Source organism: Lutjanus erythropterus, chromosome 19 (genome assembly GCF_056507025.1).
Source record: "Lutjanus erythropterus isolate fLutEry1 chromosome 19, fLutEry1.hap2, whole genome shotgun sequence".
Lineage (NCBI taxonomy): Eukaryota > Metazoa > Chordata > Actinopteri > Lutjaniformes > Lutjanidae > Lutjanus > Lutjanus erythropterus.
In genome coordinates, this window is record NC_139335.1 from 6,601,646 (window position 1) to 6,626,323 (window position 24,678).

Here is a 24,678-nt window from a genome sequence, read left to right on the forward strand (position 1 = left end):
GCTTCAAATAGTGTGAAATATCCCTTTAATCCCATATGATCCTATGTGACATACCACCAAAAGTTTCCAAACAATCCTTCTACATGTGTGGTTGCATGTTTGATATGATACAGTTCAATCTGTTGTCTTATGAGTTCATTCTTGGCATTAACTTTTGTAATTAGCACCTTTTTTTTAATTTGAGAAGCTGCTCGCATTTCCTGGCACAGCAAATTCAAGTGTTGTCTTGCGTCTGTGCACATTACAGTATATGCATGAATCTCTGGAACCCACCTCCAGGAAAAGAAAAAAAAATGTCTTTCCACAGCTCCATCTTTATTTTTAGAGGCTGGATGCTGATAAGAGAGAGGAGAAAGCAAGGGAGTGAGAAACGGCATCAAAAAGTGGGGGAAAAAGGAGGGAGAGTGAGGAGAGAGGAGAAGAGAGGGATGAAAGAGGGGGGCAGCAGGATGGTCAGTGGATGGGGAGGGGGGTGTTGGTTCCTCTGTGGTCCAGGAGAGTGGTAGAAAGAAATACAGAGTGATGAGAGTCCTTCCCTCTGAGTGAGCCGGAGAGAAAGACGGGGACGTAACCACACCAACCTTCTCACTCGATGGGGGAGCAGAGGGGAGGGGAAGGGAGGGAGGAGGGGGAGAGGAGGGGGGCTCCGCTGCTACTGCCGTATAAAAAGCCAAGCCTGAGAATCCGGCACCACAAACTCACCACACATACACACACACACACACATACACACACAGAGATCCAGTGGCTGCTGCTCTGTATCTCTCACACTCACCCACTCTCATCATTTTCTCTCTGTCTCTGTCTCTCACTCCATCCCTCTGGGCTCTGCATCCTTGTTGCTTCTTCTCACAAGTCAGATTGTGTTTGTAAGTACGTGCTGGATGTCTCCTTGTGTATGCTTGGCTTTCCTCGGCGCTTTATGCATGTGTGAATGACTGGTTGCCTACTTTAGTGTGACTGAGCAGAGCAGAGAGGAGAATCAAGTGTATGTGGGTCTCTGTCTCACCCTCACACACTTGCCGGTCCTCTTGCAACTCTTCTCGGGATCTCCGGGTCCCTTTCCTCGGTGACAGGCTCCCCACACCAAGCAGTCACCATTTCCGCCCCCGGGAGACCCACGCTGGCAGCGCAGCCCCTTCCCCGACTCAGCATCGGGAGGAAGACCCTGGTGGCGGCTGCCGTGGGGGTTATGCTGGTCCTGGTGCTGGTGGTCCTCATCCCCGTGCTCGTCAGCTCTGTGGGTACAGACGCCAGCCACTATGAGATGCTGGGCACCTGCCGCATGGTGTGCGACCCCTACCTGAACAAGGGCACTCCGGCCAGCAGCACCAGCTCCACCGGTCTCCAGGCTGAGGCGGAGGCGTTGAGCGACCACAGCAACGTGCTTCCACCCTCCACCTTACTGCAGGGCCCGCAGGGGAAGCCTGGCAGGCCGGGCAAGCCGGGACCGCCCGGACCGCCAGGAGAGCCAGGGCCACCGGGACCTGTGGGGCCTCCTGGTGATAGAGGGGATCAGGGAAGGACTGGGATTTTGGGTCTGGGGGGAAACGGAGCTATCAGCACAGCCACTTACAGCACGGTGCCTCGGGTGGCCTTCTATGCAGGGCTTAAGAACCCCCACGAAGGCTACGAGATCCTCAAGTTTGACGACGTGGTCACCAACCTCGGCAACAACTATGATGGCATTTCGGGCAAGTTCATCTGCAGCATACCGGGCACATACTTCTTCATCTACCATGTGCTGATGAGAGGAGGGGATGGCACCAGCATGTGGGCAGACCTCTGCAAAAACGGCCAGGTTAGTGCTTTGAAACTTTTTCTGACTTTCCTCTCCTCATTGTAAGCATACCCTGCTCCTCTGGTGCTCACTGTCCCGCTCTCCCCTTCTACCAGCTCTCTGCTCTCTCTTAAAAAAAAATCCACATTGTAGGAAGCTGATTTCTCGCAAAGCCTTTGAACAAAAAGTGACATTGCGAGGAAAAAAGCGTGCGCATCTGCCATGCGCCTCCAAAGCCCAGAGCGCACAGCTGTGGCACCCGGCGCGCCTGGAGATAAAGATGTGTTGACTGGTCGCAACCCGCGTCCCCTCTGTGCATGATGCGTCCTGACATTGCCGCGTCCCGCGATCCGAAGGACGGTCACAGTGTGAGCTGAACGGGGACTGCGCGCCGAGCTTTTTCCTTTACGCTGTAAAATCTGGAAACCGATCAGACGTTTCCCTTTTTCCTTTGAATTAGGATTAATATCCACAGGAACTGAATGGCAGTTTGCACCGAAGCGATGGCATTTACAGTGTTTTAGAGGAGAAAAGCTGGTGTGAGAATGAAAAAGAAGCTGCTGGAGTTGGAAATGTTCGGCATTTAATTCTATTTTTATCATGGAGTGTATTTTATGAGCGATTATACTGTATTTCGAGTTATTTGTTATTATTACTCTTACTCTTATTTTGATTGTTATTATTATAAAAGCCAGTGAACTTCATTTCTGTCTGAGACAACTTTTAGAGTGTGTTTCTTCAGCGGCTTGTCCGCGCTGTGAGTGTAAGACGAGGAGGGGGAAATACTAGAAATTTCGCCTCCGATATTTGGTCCATACCTGTCTATACAAGCCTGTCCTGCTCTGTCCTGCCCTGTCCTGTCCGCCGCTGCATCCATCTGTCTTTCCCCTCGTGTTAAACGCATTAGGACGTCGACGTGATCTATTCTCGGCTTCTTTGATGCATCGTTTTAATGGGGCTCTAATTTTATTTCGCGCCCCGGAGGGTCTTCTCAGGTTGGTAATGTGTGCCAGTGTAGTTTGCAGCCTTTCCGATCAGCCGTCACATCATCTCTTTATCTTCAAAGTGGCTCCGAAATGCGTTTCAGCTGAAAAAAAAAAAAAGATGGATATTAATCTAGAGCTAATGCAGATATTGTTTGCTTTGTTTGCTCAGGCTGCAGCTGTATAGTTTGCTGTCAGTATCATGATGAAAAAGTAAAGTTTATGCATGCAAATAAAATAAAATAAACTATTTTAAAAAGCAGCTCATTTCAGTGAAATCCATATATATGCAAAATTTAAAAACTTTATAAGTACTTGAGTACTGAGTTTGATTCTGTTTTAAAATGTATTACATGATTCAAAAATCATAAGTAAGTTAAAGGAATAAATGCAACATTTTCCAAAAACAGTGTATAGACTCATATAAACACAATCCCTCTCAATCTTCACTTATGACTCAATAGAAGTGTGTGGTGGTGTCTGTATCTGCAGAGACCCTGCAGCCCTCTGCCTGTATTTCCTTATTTTCTCATTATCCTGCTGTGCTTGGGACACAGAACAATGCATTATGTTTTGGGACCAACCCAAGACATATGCATTTGAATTCTAGAGGATGAGACACAAAAATAATCTGTCTTTCTGGTGTATTTACAAACAGCTCAGACAAATCCTACTGATTCTACCTTTAAGGGGTTGCAGGCACTGCCTTTTGACACATTATCATGCTTCTCTGGTGCTTCACAAGCCCAGCTGCATCTTATTTCTCAACATCATAATCTTTGCACTTAAACATGGAGACACACGGTACTGTAATGAGAAATACTGACGGTGACAGACAGGCTACATCACTTAGGTCACTGGAAATGCATTATTCATGGTCTATCATGACCATTTGGAGATTCTGATTCATCATCATCAGCTTGTTCTAAAGTGAGAAACACAGCCCTGCAGTGAGATGAGATAAATAATAAATAGTTAAAAATCCACCAAATCTGATCCTCCAACTGTGATTTCACATCATGGCCCAACAGCCCCTCTGAGAACCAATTTTATTTTGGCTATTTTTTATTTTAAGTTTTCTTTTTTTATGTTTTTGCCAAGTGGAACATCAAAAACTCTTGTCAATTAATTGACACAGAGTTAGTTTAAAGCAGGAAAGCTGTTTGGGGTCTCACATTACAAGAGCTGAGACGTGAGGGATGTGCGGCATGGAGATAAAATAACAGTTGGCATCGGCTCGAACCTGCAGTCTCACCAAGGCACCCAGAGGTTAATTCCTTTACCCTCGCCAAGTTCACACCCAGCAAGAAAAAGAGAGTTACAGCAATCGGCGTCTATATATAATGTCTCACTCAACAGTAATCTTTATGGGTGGGCGTAAAAGCATTGATATATAATAGGGGAAGAAGAACATATGTTCCTATAAAACGCCTTCTGTTCCCGCTTCATTGTGCTCCCAAGAGGAGGGTGTGGAGGTACTTAAGTTAGACTCCACAGTGTGCATCTCCAGAGACCCGGGTAATGTTTATAAAGTGGTAACTGCCTCCTTTTCTCCGTCCTCCACTGTACTATGCACAGCTTATGCACAAAGACGCAGTCCTCTCGCTGGTGTTTATTAGGTTGTGTGCTTGGCTGATGGAGAGGGCCCCAGAGCCTGAGTCTCTGTAAATGACTGTGAATGGTTATAAATGTTGGGCCAACTTATGCTACATCATTGATGAAGTGCTGAGAGTCAAACCGAAGCTCCTGCAGCCACAGTGGTGCTTTCCTCAGCTCATTAAGGCTGCAAAAAGCTACATTGTGAGTTGGGACGGGGGCAGCAGGGGAATTGCGGACAATAGTAGTGTTTTATCATCTTTTGGCTTTAGTGAAGCGGTGGGTTTCCAGGCCCTGCAGTGCCGCTTCGCTCCAGCATGTGCTCCTCCCACTCCAGGGGTTCTTACAAGCTGTGCCCAGCATCAACATCCACGGGTTATTTTATTTCTCCTCCTCTTCCTCCACTTCTGCTTCCTCCTCTCCTCTTCCTTTTTGACTTGGCAGACTGCAAACGCGAGGATCCCAACACTGTCCCCAGAACTTTGACACTTTTCAAGCTCAACCAGAAAAAGTGAGCTTCCTGGTAAACAAGCAAATAAGGAATCTATTTTCAGCACGGTACACTTTATCCGCTCTCCAAGTTCCTCTCCGCACTCTCTTTTCTGGCTTCTTCATCGCCTGTTCTTTTTACTCGCGTGCCAAATATTCCAACCAATCTCTCTCAAAACCTCCCTCCAATAAATCAGTGTTTTGCTATAACCTGTCTTGGACACATCCTGAGGGACGCAGCAGTGACAATGAAGACAGATTCATTGAACACAGTAGGAGAAAAGAGGACAGAAAAGACATAGTTATTGTGCTATTGTGCCACCGAGTCTATTTAATTGTAATTAAAAAGCTTGAACCAGATCCAGGATGTGTTTGCGCTTCTCCTCTCCATTCCCTTCTTAATATTGTTATTAATCCGCAAAACCGTTTCAGAGTTAATTAAAAGCAATGACTTCAGCGTCAGTCTCTCAAGAGGACCATAGTGAATAATCACTCTGTCTCCTCCTTTAATAAGCTTCAACGTCCTTCGTGCACATGGCTCTTCCCTGGCAATTACCGCTGCAGTCTCCTCCTCGCACACACACACATATCCACACATGCTCACACACGCGCATATACGTGCACGCTTGCACCCCCCCTCTACCCCCCCCCTAACCCACTGCCTCAACCCACCCCAACTGTGCACTGCCCTCCATCTCTCCTCTATGTCAGGTCGAGACTTTTTTTTTGAAAGGAGCAGAAAGTTTTCATCTTAAAAGGAAAAGTTTTTTTTCCTAAAAATAAAAAAAAGAATCCAGATTGCGCTATCACAGATCGATTTGCTAACACACAATGCCATCAATATTCTTCATTGCTCTCAAGTGATGCATTGCACTATAACAGAATAAGTTAGAGCGTTCCATCCTTTTCTTAGATTTTGTTTTTGCGCTTCAAAGAAAAAAGATTCTTTTGTGCCCTAAAGTGCTCGAGCTCAGATTCAGTCGTGTGTCATTTTCCTGTCAAACCCATCAAAGACGCCTCCGGCAGTGGGTCTGCAGCTCACGAGACGGTTTATCCCGTTTGCTCTGCATCCAGGTGAAACCCACGCATTGTGTCGAGCATGTGGTGTCAATCCCAACATTAAACATAGGCGCCGAGCCATCTGGATGAGGGTCTGCTCCGTTTGATTTGGTTATTGACATCTGCTCTAAAGAAAGGTGTGAATAACAAAAAGAGACTCCTTTCAACAGCTCAGGATGGGCTGTGGCCTATATTGATTTTTCACAGGGAAGAGTTTTAGCATTTTTTTTCAGTCCAAAAATTAAAGCTACTGCAGGGAACTTTCACATTATGTTGATTTTTCATTGTGTAGAATGAGTTAATTAGGCTGTTGTAATGGGAAAGTAGAGAGATCAAGAGAAAGCTACCAGAACAGAGGGATAGAAAGGTAGACTGGAGAACATCAACATATATAACCCAGCAATCATTGTTGTATATTTGTATAGGACAAAAATATTAAAGAAAATAAGAAATTATTCATTTAATTTGATATTTTTACACTATATTGTTTTTATAGTTTATGTGGAATAAGAACAGAATTTTGTCATAGATTGCTGTTGAATATGGGTTTTGTCTTTTTGAAGTTTCACACAGACACACACACACACACACACACACACACACACACACACACACACACACACATACACACACACACACACACACACACACACACACACACACACACACACAAATGGCTAAAGCTACTGCAAGGAACTTTCATATTGTGCTGATTTTGGGGGGCCCTGTGTGGAAAAGCAGGAGTATTTGCACTGTAATAACCACAACACAAAAAATAAAATGATCAAAATAAAAATCTCTTTGCAGTTGTCTTAACATGCTTCTCACTGTAACTTCACTTGGAAAAATGTAAACACAAGCTCGCTCATATGATTTCTAACAACAACTGCGCATCCAAAAATGCAGCAGTCCAAACAGACTATATATTAAATAGGTTTAATCTTGTATTATGTGCAATCTATGGTTAAAGACAGTTCTTTCCCTCCGCCCCCAGACTTCCCCCATCCTCCCCAGACTTGAGGAATCTCAGGCAGGCTGCAGGAACACTGGAGTGCAAGATGAGTGCAACATTGCAATTTGCCAATAAGAAGTGACGACAAATCCTACACTGTAATGTTGTCTGTCAATGTAAAGTTGAGCCTGTTATCCTGAAAACAAAAGCTCACTGCTCTGAAAACACACACTCAGGAGTTTGAGTTTAGTGACTGCCTGCCTCACTGACTGCCAGACTTCATTAATATATTGCTCAATTTAACTGTTATAAACATCTATTCCTTCCAGACGATTATTCATGATTAACTCTGACTGACTAACTCATTCAGAGAACATTTGGCATTAATTTGGACTCTAATTAATGTGAAATGGGCAAACAAAATACAAGTTATGGGCCAGAACAGAATTTTTTCCTTTCAGAACAACTATATAGAAATAACTGATCGTCTCACTGATAGTCTTGTCAACTTAATGTAGGTCATATAGAGGCACCAGTAATAAATTGAGGGTGTTTCATAACTAGGTAAAAACTCCTTTATGGCAGCTTTAACGAAATAATGTGGCCGACCTTTTTGAGCCCTTAACACACGAGATATCTGCACGCAGATACAGCAATACTCAGACTTGATTGATTTTAACATTCTGGTAATGTTCAGACCTGCTATTCTTCATCGTGGTCTGACTTCAGCACTGAGAGGCCTCTGTGTGTCTGCTCGGTGTAACAGAGAGACTCTGTCTCAAATAGACAGACTGGGTTTGAGAGAGTCACCCTCAGTCCCTCAGCCTCTTCGCCTGCGGTATTGATCCCCTCATGTGTGTGCGTGCATGCGTGTGTGTGCATGGACGTGTGTCTCTTTCCTTTTTTTCTGACAGACCCGTTTCTTTCCGTGTGATGTATACCGTGGCATTTCTTCTATAATCAGCCGGAGAGGTAGTGGAGGCGGACCTTTGGCCTTGATCTGCTGTGTAATTGGACATTGGATTTGACACTCTGCCGAGTGGAACATTAGAGCTGGCCTAATTAGGTGCGAGGGCTATCAAATGAAGATTGGCCCGTGTTGTTAGGAAATACCACACAGATTGGAAATGTCAAGATGACATCGGGCTGTCATCTGCAAGCACGGCGAAGAAAATCTATCATTTATTGGTGAAGTTTCAAAACTTGCTCGAAAGCTGCCCACCACTTGTCTGCAATAAATCTATCACTTTAAAACATTTTACTCTTCAAATAGGGAGCTATTAGAGCCCAGGAGTGCACACACTCCCCACGCTGGCATCTCAGATTAAGTAGCTCATGAAATACTGCTATAATGTCTTGTGTATTGTGAGAGCAAAAACATACGGTCTAAAATAGGCTATGGATTGTCTCCTGTGGCTGGCTGACTCAAGGATGTTATGGTGTTGACTCACAAGGCTTCTTCATTATAATGAGGGCCATATGGGAGATAGACAAGTGCCCCTGGCCCTCTTATGCAAACATCCCTCTCTCCGTCTCTCCCCACGCCCCTGACATTTAGCCGTCCCCCGATTTCAGTTTCCAGTGATACCCACAATTATCGTGTCGCTCTTCACGGGAAAGCCAAGTCAACGGCTTCACATGACTCACAGTCAGCTACATAACTCAGTGTGTTTAACACCACCTCCCTTTAAAGGGACAGTTAACCCCCCCCAAATCAAAATTTGATCTTTTTCGTCTCACCTGCAGTGCTATTTATCCGCCTAGATTGTTTTGGTGTGAGTTTCAGAGTTTTGGAGATATGAGCTGTAGAGATGTCTGCCTTCTCTCCAATAAAATGGGACTAGATGTCACTTGGCTTGTGGTGCTCAAAGCACCAAAATGATAAATTTGAAAAATTCAACAGCATTGTCTCTTTCCAGAAACTATGAGCCAGTTACTCAAGATAATCCACAGACCTTGTTGTCAACAGTTTCATGTAGGAACTACTTTCTTTCTGCAATTGAATTTACCGGATCTACTTTCTTTCTACAAGGTAAAAAGTAGTTCCTACATGAGACCTCTCACAACAAGGTCTGTGGATTATCTTGAATGGCCGAGTCATGTTTTCTGGACATTGCCGTTTAGTCCCATTATGCTGGAGAGAAGGCAGACATTTCTACAGATCTCCAAAACTCTGCAACTCACACCAAAAATATCCACAGTAGTAGAAAGAGCATTGAAAATCTGCACTCAAGTACAAGTACCCTTACATTTTTTCTGAAATATTACTCAAGTACAAGTAGAAGTACTTTCTGTGTGTCCATATATCATGGTTTTCATGGGCCAGTCTGTGATCAGATAGCCTTATTAGCTACAAAAATGCAGATGAAAGTTTTGGATCAGCGTTGTCATGACATCAGATTTTCACTACACAATAATTGTGTCCAGAAGAATTTACAATAATGATATTTATACACAATATTAATACCATTTCTGTTTACTATGGAGGAAACTTGACATTGAAGGCATGAAATGCTTCATTTTTATTAAAGATAAATATAACCAGGCTACAATGTGACAATGGATATAACAAATGAGATGAGTGATCAGAAGACGATGGCTCTGTGAGTAAGTAAGAGGAGGCGGGACTATGTGGGCGCTGTGTGTGTTGATTCTGCAAAAAAAGAATATTGAAAGCATTTCAAATATTCAGTATTGATATTTATCGATATTTTTGACAACACGAGTTTGTAACTGATTTAAGACCATACAGTATGGTTAAGAGGTTATTATTAACATGACATCAATATTTAATTTTAAAAATATCACGGTTATCATAAATACCAGTATAATGGGACACTCCTACTTTGGATATTAATTCAAATTGTGCACAGTACTTAATTATGATTTTAAAGCTAACTAAATAGATTACATAATGTAATGCATACTTAAGTACAAGTCAAATTACAGTCAACAGTTGCTCCAGTAAGAGAACATGAATCGTTTATTGTATGAAAAATGCATGTCATACTGTAGCAAAGCCGATCTGTCTGTCTCTCATCTGACACTTACAGAAACTCACTTTGCCTCCTTTTAGAGAAGTCTTTTTTATTTCAGAAAGGAGGAAAAAAAAAAGGAAAATTGCAGAGCCTCAGGGAGGCACACTGGAAAAATAGGCTTAGTGTGAACAAAGGTTGAACATTTTGCAGTAAAAGTCCTCTCTCAGACAATGCTGCGAGCAGTGATTGTAGTTTTGGTGCTGGAGGCAGACAGTACTGTGTATCTCAGTAATTAACTGAGTGTGATGAGTCAGACTCAAGAAAGAAAGGAGTGGCTGGGATTGCAGGTCAAAGTTGATGCCTCTTTTTCTCCACCACTGTTTTCCTCTTTCAGCGGCTCTTTCAGTCTTGATTTCATCCTTTTTGTTGCCGCTGCTGAATTGCGATGTTGTTGTTCTGGCCTCTTGAATCTTTCCGCTGTATCTGGATCAAGTATGAGCAGTACATGTGGCAAACGAATGCCTGACACCGCGCTCACCTTTGGCATTAATGTAAGCAATTTCATAAATGGCAAAAGGTTTGTGCGTTGAAGTCGTTCTGTCTCAGAGCAGGCTTAGCAGGTACAAAGAGAACAGCTGGTGAAATTAATTCAGGAAGCCTTTTTCTACTCTCGTCTGACAGATGGCAAATCTCCTGTTACCATTTCATTCCCCTTATCATGTTTTCATTTAGGTTCCTCCGACAAATAAAGCGGCAACACATGGGAGGCCCGACGCTTTCTGACACGACAATTCTCTCGCAACCCGTTGTAGTTTCCTGTTCTCATTACTTCCAAAAAGAATTGCATCTGGTGTGTGTGTGCGTGCACAAAAATGCGCATGGGCGTACGCCTCTCCTTCAGTCTGTGTGTGTTGGTGTGTGCGGCGCAGTGAAATGTTGGACGCGGCTCAATAGCGGTGGCAAGCTATCTAAGCTGCTATTAAGCATGCAGTTCACGGCTGGAATGTTCAAACACAATTAGACGGCAGTACACTTTGATTTAAAGAGGACCAATAGACTCGTTGATCCAAAATGGAGGCTCAACGTCAAGTCAACAACAAATCCCTGTCAGAGACGCCATGAGACATGTCCTTGTCAAAGTGACAAAGCCCCTTGGAAGATCACTGCCCCCCCCCCAAGTGGGACGTTACAGCCTCCTCCTGCACCAGACACAACAGATAAAACTTCAAGTTGTTGTGATTTTAATAAACGGTATTCTATTAAAGGTTTATCACAGAAAATAATGTAAAATGCCTTTTCACTACAGACTGCAGGGGCGTAAATATAGACAGTGTGAAGTTGCGCCAGGGGAGAGATTGGGAGAGGCTGCCAGATTGCCTTTGTTGTCACCTTAAAGGAGAAATCTGTAATATATGAATTGTGATAAATCATAAAATTACCATGATATGTCAGAAATGTTGAAATATCCGCTAATCTGACAATAACGCTGGAGCCACGGTGTCCTTTGACATTTCCATTCTGGGCTGGATTCGCTGTTTTTGTTTGCCCGTTTCACATAAATTGCAGTTTAGATTAGTGCCAAATGTTTGCTGAATGAGTAAGTGTCTGTTTATGAGTTGTAGGAAATCATTAATAATCTTTTAGAAGGAGTAGATGTTAAATTGGTTAAATTCAGCAATATGTTAATGGAGCCTGGCAGACTGAAGGCGGGCGGTCAAGGCTCCAGAGTGTGTATTTTCAAAGCAGTGGGCTTTTTTTTTCCCAGGATGACAGGCATAGCTTTATATTGACAGACAATCGACAGTTATAAACAGCTGATCATCTTACAGTGTAGGACTCATCGTTGCTTGTTATTGTCAAAATACAACGGTGCACTCATCTTGTGCTCCTGCAGTGTTCCTGCAGCCTGCCTGAGCTTCCTTGAGACCGGGGTGGACTACTTGGACTGTAGTAGTGCAGTTGTTACAAACTGCTCCTTTAATGGTGAACAACAGGAACCCTGCATTCATGCATTCATTCAAGGATTAAGGAGCTCTATCCATAGTTCTAACTGCTTTCTCGTTGACCTCTGTACTTTCACAATACAATAGTCTGTGTACAACAGCCAGTGGCTCTCAAATAGAGGTCTGAGGACCCCCCAGGGGTCTGTGGCACTCTGCCAGGGGGGTCCACGAAAAGTCTCCAGATTTATTCATTTAATGGTGGCGACCAGCTCTTTCTGCGTGGGTATTTTGTGTTGACATGCTGCAAATATTTTTAATACATGTCTAACATTTTTTAACACATTTCTCCTGTGTTGTTATTTCACATAATTAAGTAGAAATAAAAAAAAGGCTTTGTCAAATTATTCTGAAGGACACACATGAGGGGCTCCCTGGTATATTTTCTATCTTGTGAGAGCGCCTTAGCTGAGAAAAAATGAGAACCTCTGGCTGGAATAACTCATTCAACTTTAGAATCTAACAAACTGTTAGTAAATATATGTATATAGATGTGTCATGGTGTGTGTGTGCATGTGTGCTTCATAACAAGTGTGCACTCAGGCCTGTCATAACTTCCTTATACCACTGAGAGGCTGATTGTAAAAGAAATGTCACTTCATTGAGATGCAGTGATTGAGCAGTTTTCTAATGAATTCATCTCTTTTCTTCACACAAACACCATCATTATTGATGACTGTGGAGTTCATTCTCAGTTGTAAAGTGCACAAGCAAAGGGAATCCACACTTCACTTTTCCAGCCACACATTATCTATTAAGCCCAAGCCTGGCCTTGAATTTTCTGTGTCTTCGCTCAGAATATTATTCAATCAAAGCCATCACGCTGACGATGTGACGGATGCAAACACGCACGAGCAGCCACAAGGAAGACAACATCGCATGACACCTCATTTACCATCGCTGGAGCCGGCGCTTACAGCCTCATGCTTTGTTTGTCTTGTCAAAGTTCCTCTACATATTCTGCGCCAAGGTCACGCACTGCCAGTCGGCTGTTTGTCCTGCTCATCTCTCGCTATACATCTGCCCGTAGCCTGGATGTGAACCTCTGGCTCATATCCCTAACAAGTTCCTTGTGTGCACTGGAGACAAAAAAAAAGAAAAATAGCTCCAATAGGAGCTCCCTGATCATTATTTCAAAAACAGTGAGAGGTTTTATTCATGCGTGCTTATCATTGAAAGCAAACGAAGGAGGCCTAGACTGCGGCAGTTATAGTCTCAGAAGGGGATAAAAGCCATTAGAGCAGAGAAACAAAACAAAACAAAAATATAATTGTGGAAGAACTAGAAGGATTTCAGAGAAGTTTGCTTTCACCAGGGCTTTCCTTATTCCTTTTTCTGCTAAAGGAAAATGTTATATTTGTATCGTATCCCTCCTCCTCCCAAACAACATCAAGACATTCTAAATTTAGCTCCGTAAAGAGCAAATGAAAAGAATAATTTAAGCTATATTACACATCTGTGACATTGCCTGAGGTTCCCAGGTTCTATGTGAACACCTGGAAGGCAAATATTTTGATAAAGTTTCATTAAAATCCCAACTGACAAATCCTCCTGAGCCATCATCACCCGCTCCCCCACCAACCCAAAGCGGTAACCCTCTAATAGGATGGTGTTGACTTTGCACGCTGAGGGCACATCATATCATATTAATATGCACTGGACGCCGGCATCTCAGAATCAGAACAGGAGGCTTTGTTTGCACATCGATATGAGCTGTGCGAGATTTAATCAGGAGGATAAACAATAAAAAAATGTACAATATTCCATATATTACTCCTGCATCTTAAAACCTCTCCTCAGACTTTCATTATCCAGATTAGCCTTTATAGCACTTGCACATTTCACACCAACGTGACTTTCACTGTCCGTGGTATGCTGTTAAAAAGTTTGAGACACCCTCCTCCAACCTTGCCAAGTTCGTCTTGCTCTCTGTGCAAATATTTCTTTAAGTGTTGTGCCCATGCTTGATGCTCTTTTAAAATCATCTGGCTCACTATAAAAGTTTTTCTTCTCCTATTCATTTCACCTTCTGTGACAAAATTTAGGGTTTAAAGAAAAAAAAAAAAATCATTGACAATAATGCTAAAGATTTTTTCAACCTTGCTCTGCTCTGCTCTGTAATTCAATGCCGTGAGCTGAAGGCAATGCAAAGAACAGCTCTGTCTTTGAAAATCTTTCAGAGAATTGAATGTCTGATGGTTTGCAAGAGGACTTCACAAGAAATCCAGCAGAATATTGGCCTCTGCCTGAAAGTGCAGAAAAAGCACAGTAATTAAAATTCAACATTTTTAGTACGGTGAAACTTTGGGGAAATGTTTTGCCGCCCTCGCTGGCTTCCTAAATCATAGAAAACAAGTGTTAATAATGGTCGTAAATAAGCTGAACATAGTCGCTCTTCTCACCAAGTGACACAGAAACACGGCAGCAGTGTTGATTTCTGGGGGATATTAGCAGAAATGTTGTCTCACCTCAGATGAAGTGTTGTGAAGAGATCAGTAATGCAGTGTTACCAGCTTACTGTAGCACGCAGCTTGGTTTGACCAGGTTCAAAATAAGGTGTCACAGATTCGGCACCTCACCACTTAAATGCTTTTTACAGTAGTGGTAGGAAAGACTTACTGTAGCCTCCAGTGTAACACGGCCTCTTTGTCATTGTGTTGCCTCTCACATGCTCCTCTAAAGGAATGTTCTGCTTTCTATCACAGCTTTTAATTCTTGAACCACTTGCAGCTAGAAAACATACAAGTTTAAAGAATAAACAGTTTTTCTATCCTACCATGAACTGTAGCAGTGATTCAAACTAGTGAATATCCAGTTCAAAAGCTTTACATTTGCTATTTTAATAAGACTTTGCACGCCTCTGCACATCCTCTGCACAGTTTTATGTTTTCCAGCAGAAGGTTGTTAATAGTCAACAGAAGATGAGCTGAGGGTTTATCAGCAATAACTACTGTGGCAGAAAAGACAATAGGAAGAAAATCCATCATAAAAGTTAGCTTTATTAACAAAATCCACAAAAGAGACACGGTACTAAATAGAAATAAAACAGCATGAAAATGTTAGATCACATTTACAGTAAATAAAATGATAATGGTTGCCATTATTACTGTGGTGTCGTTAAAATGTGCTGAAAATGTTCAGAAAGTACTTATAGTTACACTGAAATTAATTCACCAACTTTTATGTCGAAAACATCTCAGCTATTTGAAATGCCATCAACAAAGGTGTCGGATTGCGTATAGGGGCATGTCTTCGTCAATAATATTGATCAAAAAAATTCAAATATAACTACTGTTGTCAGCCAGTGTTTAGTCAGTGTTAGTCAGTATTGTGACAAAGCACCTGTGCTAATTATAGATGCAAAACAATGCTTTTTCAAGTTTTGAAAGACTGTACCACCCCCTCATTATGCCTCACGTTGGTTTGGTCCACTGCCTGCCATAGTGGAGGGTTTCTTTTTACTGCCGGAATATTTAATATATAAATTAACTGACTAGCGACAAATCGTGTGAGTTATTCAGACGATCAGGGCAAAAGTGAGAAATGTGCAAAAATCAAAAATTTATTCCCACACATGGTTTAATCTTAGTCTGTCTGTCTCTGGCATCCATCTCCCCTCACACTGTGCGCTTCAGTGTCGCTCTACTTTAAGTTACAAGTTACTGCTCTGAAAAGTAATTGAATTACCTCCCTAGTTACTGGATATATAAGTTAATAGTTGCCAGGGAAAAAACACTGAATTATTCTTAAATGTTTGTTTTAATTCTCTTTTTAACGCATGCATAGCTGTGTTGTTTTAGTGTAGCTATAATGTATTGAACTGTCTCACAAACCTCCCCATCAAAGCTCCACCAGCCCTAGCAAGGAATATCCACTCTTGGGCTTCATGTCCTTTGCATCAATGTTTTTTTTGTTATTGATGCAGTACAAACATTAATGGTTGCTTACTTTGGTTGATGATTGATGCACCGTAATCAAACACAGTTATCGCGATTATTGTAGGAGACAACCTCAAGCTGGGCCAAAAGTCTTCAGGCCCTCTAAAACATACTTATCTCAATGTCCAAAAACTGCTTTATAACAATCAAAGAAAATACAAATGAAAACTTTCTTCAGCAGAGTTCAGTGTAATAATAAATTTGCTGCAGTTCATGTGCAAATACAGTAAACCTAAGGCTGGTCCATGGAGAATCCCAATGAAGCCTTTTATAAACTCAGTCTGACTCCTACTGTGAGACTTATTCTTCTCTTCTTACTCAGAGTTTTCTCCCTGTTTTACAGTTTCTGGGGATTTGACACTTTTAATTACAGAACATGCCATTAAAGGAGGTTTTCATTCTCCATTGTTTCCATGACCAGGTCACTACGCCCCATTGAGTTTTCCAGCTCGTCCTCACTAGAAAAACATGCTTGTCAGTTTTAAGTGTGAGAACCTTATTCCAACAGATGAATCCATTATTTGTCATGGATGTAGTCAGTATGACAGAACTAAACTATGTGCGTCACATGAGTTATGTTGTCATGTGACATACATAGAGTAATAATAATAATGATATATTATTTCATATAGAACTTTTGAAGCTTAAGCGCAAAGTACTTTCCAAATAAAAGGATTTTCAGAACCAGAGGCCCACCCCTGAAAGACAGAATTAGGAACATTAGAGCGCATAATCAAACAGCCCTGCAAAACAAAAGGAAAAAATAACAGTAAGAAAGTAGTTATTTTAATCCAAACCACAATCTTTTCCTCACCCTGACCAAGTAGTTTTATTACCTAAACATGACCAAACTGTAACTGCTTCATAATGTAAACCACGTGATGTCTCAGGATGTCACATGACCTACGTAAGGTCCGGTAAGCCTGTCGCTGTTGGTACTCCTCACTGGAAATATATGTAGTTTTGGGAGTACCTGCCAATCAGCCTCTTCTGGCATTTATGCTGAGTATGTGTTGATCGGTCACTATACTGCAATGCATTTTCACAATGGGCTTTACTCTAGCATTATTTCAAGAACTACCTTGAGAGTAAAATAAAAATAAATGTCATGTTTCCCTTAGCAACACAAGAAAAATATTTCCACACGATAATTAAAATTTGAAATGGTAATACTATTCGTTGGGATTTTATCACAGTTTATGGTGAAAATGATTCATACTTCACACAGTGATTGATTGAGGAGGCACATCTGGGAAGTTTGGGAGTAGGAACAACCAACAAAACTCAAAAACAAAGGTAAAAACAAACACCGGTTCAATTAATAATTATATCTAAATTGCACAAAAAATATGTAATTTATGATTTTAATATATCAAAATGTCAAGAGAACCTGTTCTTCACTGCCTGATAGGTTTGGCAGCAGTTCTGCGTTCAGTGCAGGAGATCTCTGTCAGTAGCTGGCCTCTCCTCACATTTGTCAATATGCCTGTTGTGTGTACTCCTTAAATAGGCCAACTAATTATTGGGCATCCTCTCTGCTGCCTGTTGGGCCAGCTTGTCGACACCCGCTCGAAAAGCCCCGATTTAAAGCTGTGTGGACAAACACAGAGCCAAGGCGAGGGCCGGGGTGAACTTTGGAGGCCCGATAATGAGCCACAAGAAAACACTTCAAATGCACGTAAAATATTGATTTTGATTCAACCTCGCTGACCGGACTAAGTGACTAATGGGCTTATTTAACCAGTGGCTACTTTAAAGGATGTACAGTAAATTCCTTTTCATCTTGAGAGAAAATAATGATCTTTTCATTCGATTCTGTTCTATTTAAGCCGCGACTGATATGGTTCTCCTTGTTAGTGGCTATTTAATAGCACTAAGATATTGTGCAGACTGTACTGTAAGCATTTTGGAAAGTTCCACATTTGTTATTGGCTCACTCTGTGCACCAACCAGCAAAGTGAACTTCAAATGAAACAATGCAACTTTCAGGTTTAATTTAGCATCCATACTGGGTGAACAGTTTAGGAATTATATCTCATTTTATAGTCAATTTACCTGACAGATGAACATGACCGTGAATGAACTCAGAGTTTAGTTTTGAACAATTTGCAGTCCATTAACATCTGCAGTTTATGACCCGTAGACCCACAGACCTGTTGATGCTCTGCTTGGTCTGTACCGCAGCCAGATTCACTGCTGGCTTATTTTTGCCTTCGGTCTGGTCTTTGGCAATTGATGCACATGCTTATTGGACTGAGATCAAGTGACTGACTTGACAAATAAAGAAAACGGGGCATAAAACTTCCTTGGTTCATCCTGCAGTGTGCAGAGGCTAAAAAGTCATTTTTACTGTTCACCTGTCGTAAATGTGATCACCTCCTTAGAGCTTTATGATCACAGTCGTTCTGTAAAGGGGAACTGCACCAATTTTACACTTTAAAGTCTGTTTACACTGTAAAAAAAAAAGTTGAGAAAACTATACTACATACACTGTAAAAATAAACTATTTGTCTTAACTTTAAAAAGTTGAGGTGGCCTTAAAATTTTAAGTTGACTCACTTTGAAAAGACAAATGCTGCAATTTTGTAACGATTGAAAACAAATTCAAATCAAACGAACTTTAAAATATTAAATCAGTTGTACTTGTTAAGATATTAAGTTGAACTAACAGCTCTTCAGCCACACTGACAAACATTACAAACAAATTTGATTTCCTTTATTGTTTCCTTAATTCCTTCGACTCAGCTCTTCATTTTACACAAACAAATCACAGCGGCAGCTACTCCTGCTGGAGATACTTTGCTCCAGGGTTGGCACAAAGACAGTGTGTAAAACAACATCCAGTGAATTTATTAATTATGAAGAGTAAGGGGGGTGTAACTGGTTCAGTACTAACCTTCATCATGTCTTATCTTAAAATTGATTTGAGACACACAGCAAGTTTTCATCATGTATGTGTGTATGTTTTCTTCAAAATATAAGAAAAAAATTATCTCAGGAGAGTTTTAATTCTCTGAGAAATCTGCTAGTATGCTGATCATGTTTCTTTAAAAATGTAATTTAATGAGTTGATTGAATTCATTCAGCTCATTATTTCAAGTCAAAAGACTTAGAGGTCATGTTTATAAGTTCTAACGTGTTCTGAAAATAAATAGTAGAAAGTTCAAGTTCAGTTAACTTAAATAAATTATCATTTTGTTACTGTAGGTACTTGCAAAACAATAAGTTCATTTCTCTTATTCCCAGTGTGACTTGAACAGTTAATAAAAAATGTATAAAGCATTTATGGCTGCACAAACCTGAGGTTATCAGACCTTATCTCTGCTTGAGTCTTGTTACTCGAGGCTACATTACACTGCTAACAAACCCAAATCTCTGATCAAATTGTCACTGGTTCAGTTGCATTGTGGGTAATGTAGGCACCAGTTTTTGACGAGGAAGAAGATTGCATGGAATAAAAACTATCTGGTTCTTCTGCATCGATTTTGATCTTTTTTCTTCTGATGTGCAGGTTTTAAGAGCCAAAGCAACAGAAAATACTGTGTTTCCCAGTCGAAATACCTAACAGACTGCACTGTACAGAATAAGGTTTTACTTTACGACTGTTGTGGAGGATTATATTTAATTAGGACTGTTGGCGCAACAGACAAAGGCACACACTTTATGTTGGCAACATCCACTCAATGACCTTCATTGCATGTCACGTCTGATTTCTCCAAACTTTCCTCTCACTCCGCTTAGATTTAATTTGTGTATTTTTTTTGGCAAATACAAACTGTTACACGTCTATAAAATTGCAACTTCAGATACAACGTTTTGTAGCAGTCATTCCTACTGATAATATGCACAATTAGTCTCTCTGCCACACACACTCGCACACACACAGATGCTTGAAAACACAGCTATTGTTTCAGCGCCCATTTGGCACCGCAGCTCTTTTCTCCCCAGAGAGAGAGAGCATGTTTGTGGTGGAGGTCTTAATTAGCCAGGACAGGTTATTTAGAAACAGTTCCAAATGTCCTATAGCCAGACTGGCACAATATACATGTGCACACACACACGCACAGTCGGCACTCGCACACGCACAGTCGGCACAGCCAGGCGAAGGCAAACACAGAGATAAAAATTCCCGGAATGAGCAAACTCATTCCAATGATTCTCGTCATTCCTCGCATTGAGTTATCAAATATTTCTGCTTCTGTTCAGTGGGGGTCCTCAATGTTTTTTATTGCATTTCCTCCGCAATGAGGAGCCCCCAGAGCCTGAGTTGTTGTTGTTGAGTTTCTCTTTCTGTGGACCTTTTGTTCCAAGGTTGAATGTTAGGTCTTCTGTGAAAGACCACTGGCTTGATTGAAACCATAAATCTGTTTGACAGAAAGGCCTGAGGTGACTGACCCTCTGGTTGGTCCTGTAGGTTTAATATCAATATCAAGAACTATCGGTGCCATTGTTGTGCCCAGTAATTCATTTAACTTCAAAATGAAAAAAAAGCTTTCAAAATATATACCGGAAAACTGAGTTCTTATGTTCGTATTCCTGTAACATTTTACTTCTGTGCAATACACTATTCTCTTGTGGTGCAGCAGCACAATGATTTTAAGAATAGTGACACCTTTTCACGTTCTCTTCTTCTTCTCTGCCAATAAGTTAGAAGAGAAGTTTTATGCTTTGTTTTATCTGTTATCTTAAAACCTTATCAGTAGATATTCATAAAAAAGGGTGAACTTCAGGACATGGAAGAAATGAGATATTACTAGTCTTTCAGAGCCATGTTACAGAAACTTTCTAACGTATGGATTATAAAATTTGGTAGCCGCCATTTTTTGGTAACCAAACTGAAGCTAATGGTGGTGTTTGCTCTAACGGTAGTGTTCAGCTGACAGTAGTGTTTGATAACAATAGTGAACAGCGGTGCTCGCTTACTTTTTTTAATAATCTTTTATTGCTTTTACACACTGGATTCCAGATTCAGCTGGAGACCAGATATTGTCCTCTCTCTTTCTTTTATCTGTTAAGTTAGCATTGTTGTAAATTTTTTTTTGTATGTTTTAATTTAATGTTCAACACTGAATACAGTATCTATCTGTGGAAGTACTCAGAGAGAATGACAGCCTTTTTCAGCTGGTGTCTTAATATGTTCTAACATGCTAACATGCCGGCTCGTTCTCCTACATGTTCGTCTGTCCCTGTTCTTTCAGGTTCGTGCCAGCGCCATCGCCCAGGACGCTGACCAGAACTATGACTACGCCTCCAACAGCGTCATCCTCCATCTGGACGCAGGAGACGAGGTTTACATCAAACTGGACGGCGGCAAGGCGCACGGAGGCAACAACAACAAGTACAGCACCTTCTCTGGCTTCATCCTCTACGCAGACTGAGAACAGACAGACACAGAGACAGTCAGACAGGAAGAGATTGAGAGAGGAAGAGTTGTACAACAAGGGGGGTTGGGGGGAGGGTGTGTGTGTTAAAAGCCGGAATGCTTTCTAGTTTTCCTAATTCTCTCCATCATCACGGACACCTCTGCTTCGTATCCATCAGCCAAGACGTCTAGGCTCTGTAGCGGAGCCTGGATCGCAAAGCTCCTGAGGACACACTGAGAGGGGGCCGGGCGGGAAGGCATGGGAGGAGTGTGGGGGACGTGGGTTGGACGTGTCAGAAGCTCCTTGCTTTCAGTGTCTCTCCTCTTCAGCCCTGCTCCATTGCACAGAAATATCAACAACAAAAATGAAAAACCCTGCAAAAGTGGATGATCTCACCTCTTCTCTCCACAGTGGCAACAGTCTGTGGACTCGATTGACTGAAACTCGTAGTGTTGTTCCGTGCAATTTTCCTTAGATCGTGTTTTTATTTTGTAGACATGCATAATATTCTACACAAATGAGATTTGAAAAAAAAAAAGAATATATTTGTCCCTTGTGAAGATATTCTGTTTGACTGAGAGAACAGTGTTATATTATGTGATGCAGCTCAGAGATCTAACAGCTGGAAAAGACATCTTTAAATCACGACTGTCAGTATTTCATGGCAGTGGGTGTTTTTCTTCATCGCTGGGTGCAGCAAGGTAACTATATATTGTTGATGTGGAGAATAACAATACATTCTGCACTGTACCTTCCAATGTATCTGAAAAAGGAAACATCTCATATAGAAAATATCCTTCCCTCACGCTGTTCCGCACACACACAATGTCCTGCTGCTGTTCGGATTAAAAAGTAAGAGTTCAAATCGTCTCTTCGATGTTCTAGTTTTATGTAGACGCTCGACTCGGCACAAACAGCCATGTGATGAAGCAAAAAAACTTCAGATTCAGAGGTAACCCAGTTGAAGAGCGTTCTTTCTTCTTTGCTGCGCCGACCTCCGAGCCTTCTCGCGTGGTGAGAAGAAAAAAAAAAGTGGCCTCTGAAGTGGAGGGCGAGGGAGGGAAAGTCACAAAGACGGAGAGAAAAAGAAGAAGCGAGTGTGGTGGTGGTGGTGGTGGTGGTGGTGGTGACGGGGGTTCAGGCACAGTAGCAGTGAGTGGGCAATTTTTCTGTTTCAGTGTCTCTAAGCTTCACTGGATGTCATCCATTCATTAGCTGCATATTCACTGACACACAGGCATTATGGTAATATTTACTCAACATGGCGGCCTGACAGCTTGCTTGAGAATGAAATTGATTGGGTGAGTGACTATTATGACTGCACGTTTGTGTGTGCGCGTGTGTGTTTGTACGCGTGAGTGTGTATGTGTCTGTGCATATCAGTGCGTGTCTGCATTTTAGCATGTGCCGTGCCATAGCTACACCGTTCTTTTTCCAGAGTTATTCTGTGCTACAGCCAATGACAGATATTTTACTCAGCAGCCAATGAGATTGTGCTCTGTAGGGTGGGGGAGCCTCCATAGATATGATGAGAAGAACAAACAGCTTGTAAATGAAATCTATGACATGTTTGTCTATCTTATCTTTTGGAATTGTTGAATACATTTAAATAATAAATGGGATTTTTTGAGTGACTTGTCTCACGAGAATTCTTGTATCCCAAATACTCTAATTAGGGAAAATGATCTGTAAAGGATCTCATTTGCTCTGTGAGACTAACTAACTACAGTGCAAAAACAAAATGGAAATGTGTGTTTCTTCTCCTGTTTAAACTAAGAATTTTAACAACGGCCTGTCAGTGCAAACATTAAAAAAAGAAAAGAAAATCCTATCAGCAAGTCCCTCATCTCTCTTTTCTCTCCAAAAAAGTAAAGTATATTTGGGTGCTGCAGGAAGATGTCTGTGTTTATGCTCCATCCATCCCATCCAAAAGTGATCCTGTGAGCTTTTCTGCAGCTGTGAAGGTGCACTCGGAGCGAAAGGCCCTCTAACTTTAGCTTTACTTTAGCTTACTTTTAGGATATCCTTTAAGCTGTTTTCACTTTTCCAGCTGTTGCTAACTAAGTAACTAACCAGCAAACAGTAGCTAAAAGTATCTAATGGTAGCGTTTGCCAATAGTAGCTACAGGTTGTGTTTGCTAACTGTAGCTAATGGTATGTCAGTTGCTAACTGTGCGGTAACCATGGTAATTAGGGTTACAGATGAACAGCTCCTCGGTCAATGTTTCTATTCTAACTTAACATAGGAAAAGTGTATTTTACAAGCATCCTAATGTTCAAAAATCCTAAATAAACTCTTGTATAACTATCAAGCTGTCATAATTTCCACATATCCACTTGTCTTAGTAGCCAATTTACTAACTAGCCAATGTTAGCTAACAGTAGCTGACAATAGTGTTAACTAACTCGTTTAATAATCTGTAAGACTTCTCTTTTATTGGTTTTACCCAATGAATGCTGGATATGGCAGAGACCAGAGAACAAAGATCTTTGCCCACTCTCTTTCTTTTATCTCCCAAGTTAGCATTGTTATAAATTTATTTATTGTTATAAATTTATCAAAAAAAAACTTCTTTAGAGATCTCTACAGATGTTAGCAAAACCTCTGAGTCATCCGTCTTATGACAGGAATTGTGTGTCTCTTCTTCTGTTTAAACCAAGAATTTTAACAACGGCCTGTCAGTGCAAACATTAAAAAAAGATCATATCGGCAAGTCCCTCATCTCTCTTTTCTCTCCAAAAAAATAAAGTATATTTGCGATGATGGGCGCCGAGGGAGAGATGTCTGTGTTTATGCTCCCTCCGTCCCATCCGAAAGTGATCCTGTGAGCTTCTCTCCATCTGTAAAGGTGCACTCGGAGATAAAGACCCTCCAACTTTAGCAACATCCACCAGTGGAGGAAAATGCAGTTCTCGAATGCTGATGAGTCCTTAAGGAAATGCAGCCTATTCCTCAATCGGCAATCACAGCGTCTTTTCATAGATTCTCATCAACAGAGGCATGATATACCCAGCGAGGAAGTGTGGATGGAGGAGAAAAGACAGGGGGAGGAGAGATTGAGCGAGATAGAAGAGGAGCGGTATATGGTTTGACAAAGACAGATGGAGACACAAGAGAAAGAGTAGGCCACAGAGAGAAGTAATGGGGATGGGATAGATAGGGAGGGAGAGGGTAAAGAGAAATATAAGGAAGACAGACAGAAGGAGAGGGGGGCCCGGTACCGATTTGGGGTGAGGGAGGAGGAGGGCTGGATTGTTTTCAGGGTAGAGTGATTCCCTGTCGGGGCTGTGTGAGGTGTCAGGAGAGATTAGCTGGCGTGAAGCTGGAGGAGAGAGCTTGAGATAGCTTGGATTGGACAAGTGTCAAGCAGTGGACATTCCTCAGACCTGGCAGGAATGGGATGTGACACTGGCTGCTGTGTCGCTCTGCGCCGCTTCGCTCTTAAGGGAGCCAGTCGCTCCTCTCTGTATCATTTCATCCACTTCCCTCCAGTAAAAAAAAAAAGAAAAAAACAAGCTAATGCACACTGGTGGGAGATG

At 41.7% G+C, this 24,678-nt stretch overlaps 1 protein-coding gene across 1 annotated transcript; it reads left to right on the forward strand.

Annotated features, from left to right (window-relative positions):
* The first annotated feature begins 697 nt into the window (after positions 1-697).
* On the forward strand, positions 698-22,769 carry c1ql1l2 (complement component 1, q subcomponent-like 1-like 2). Its single transcript, XM_084744714.1, has 2 exons — positions 698-1,801; positions 20,974-22,769. Exons 1-2 carry the CDS (start codon positions 1,193-1,195, stop codon positions 21,151-21,153), a joined length of 789 nt encoding a protein of 262 aa, XP_084600840.1. The 5' UTR covers positions 698-1,192; the 3' UTR covers positions 21,154-22,769.
* The last annotated feature ends 1,909 nt before the right edge of the window (positions 22,770-24,678 follow it).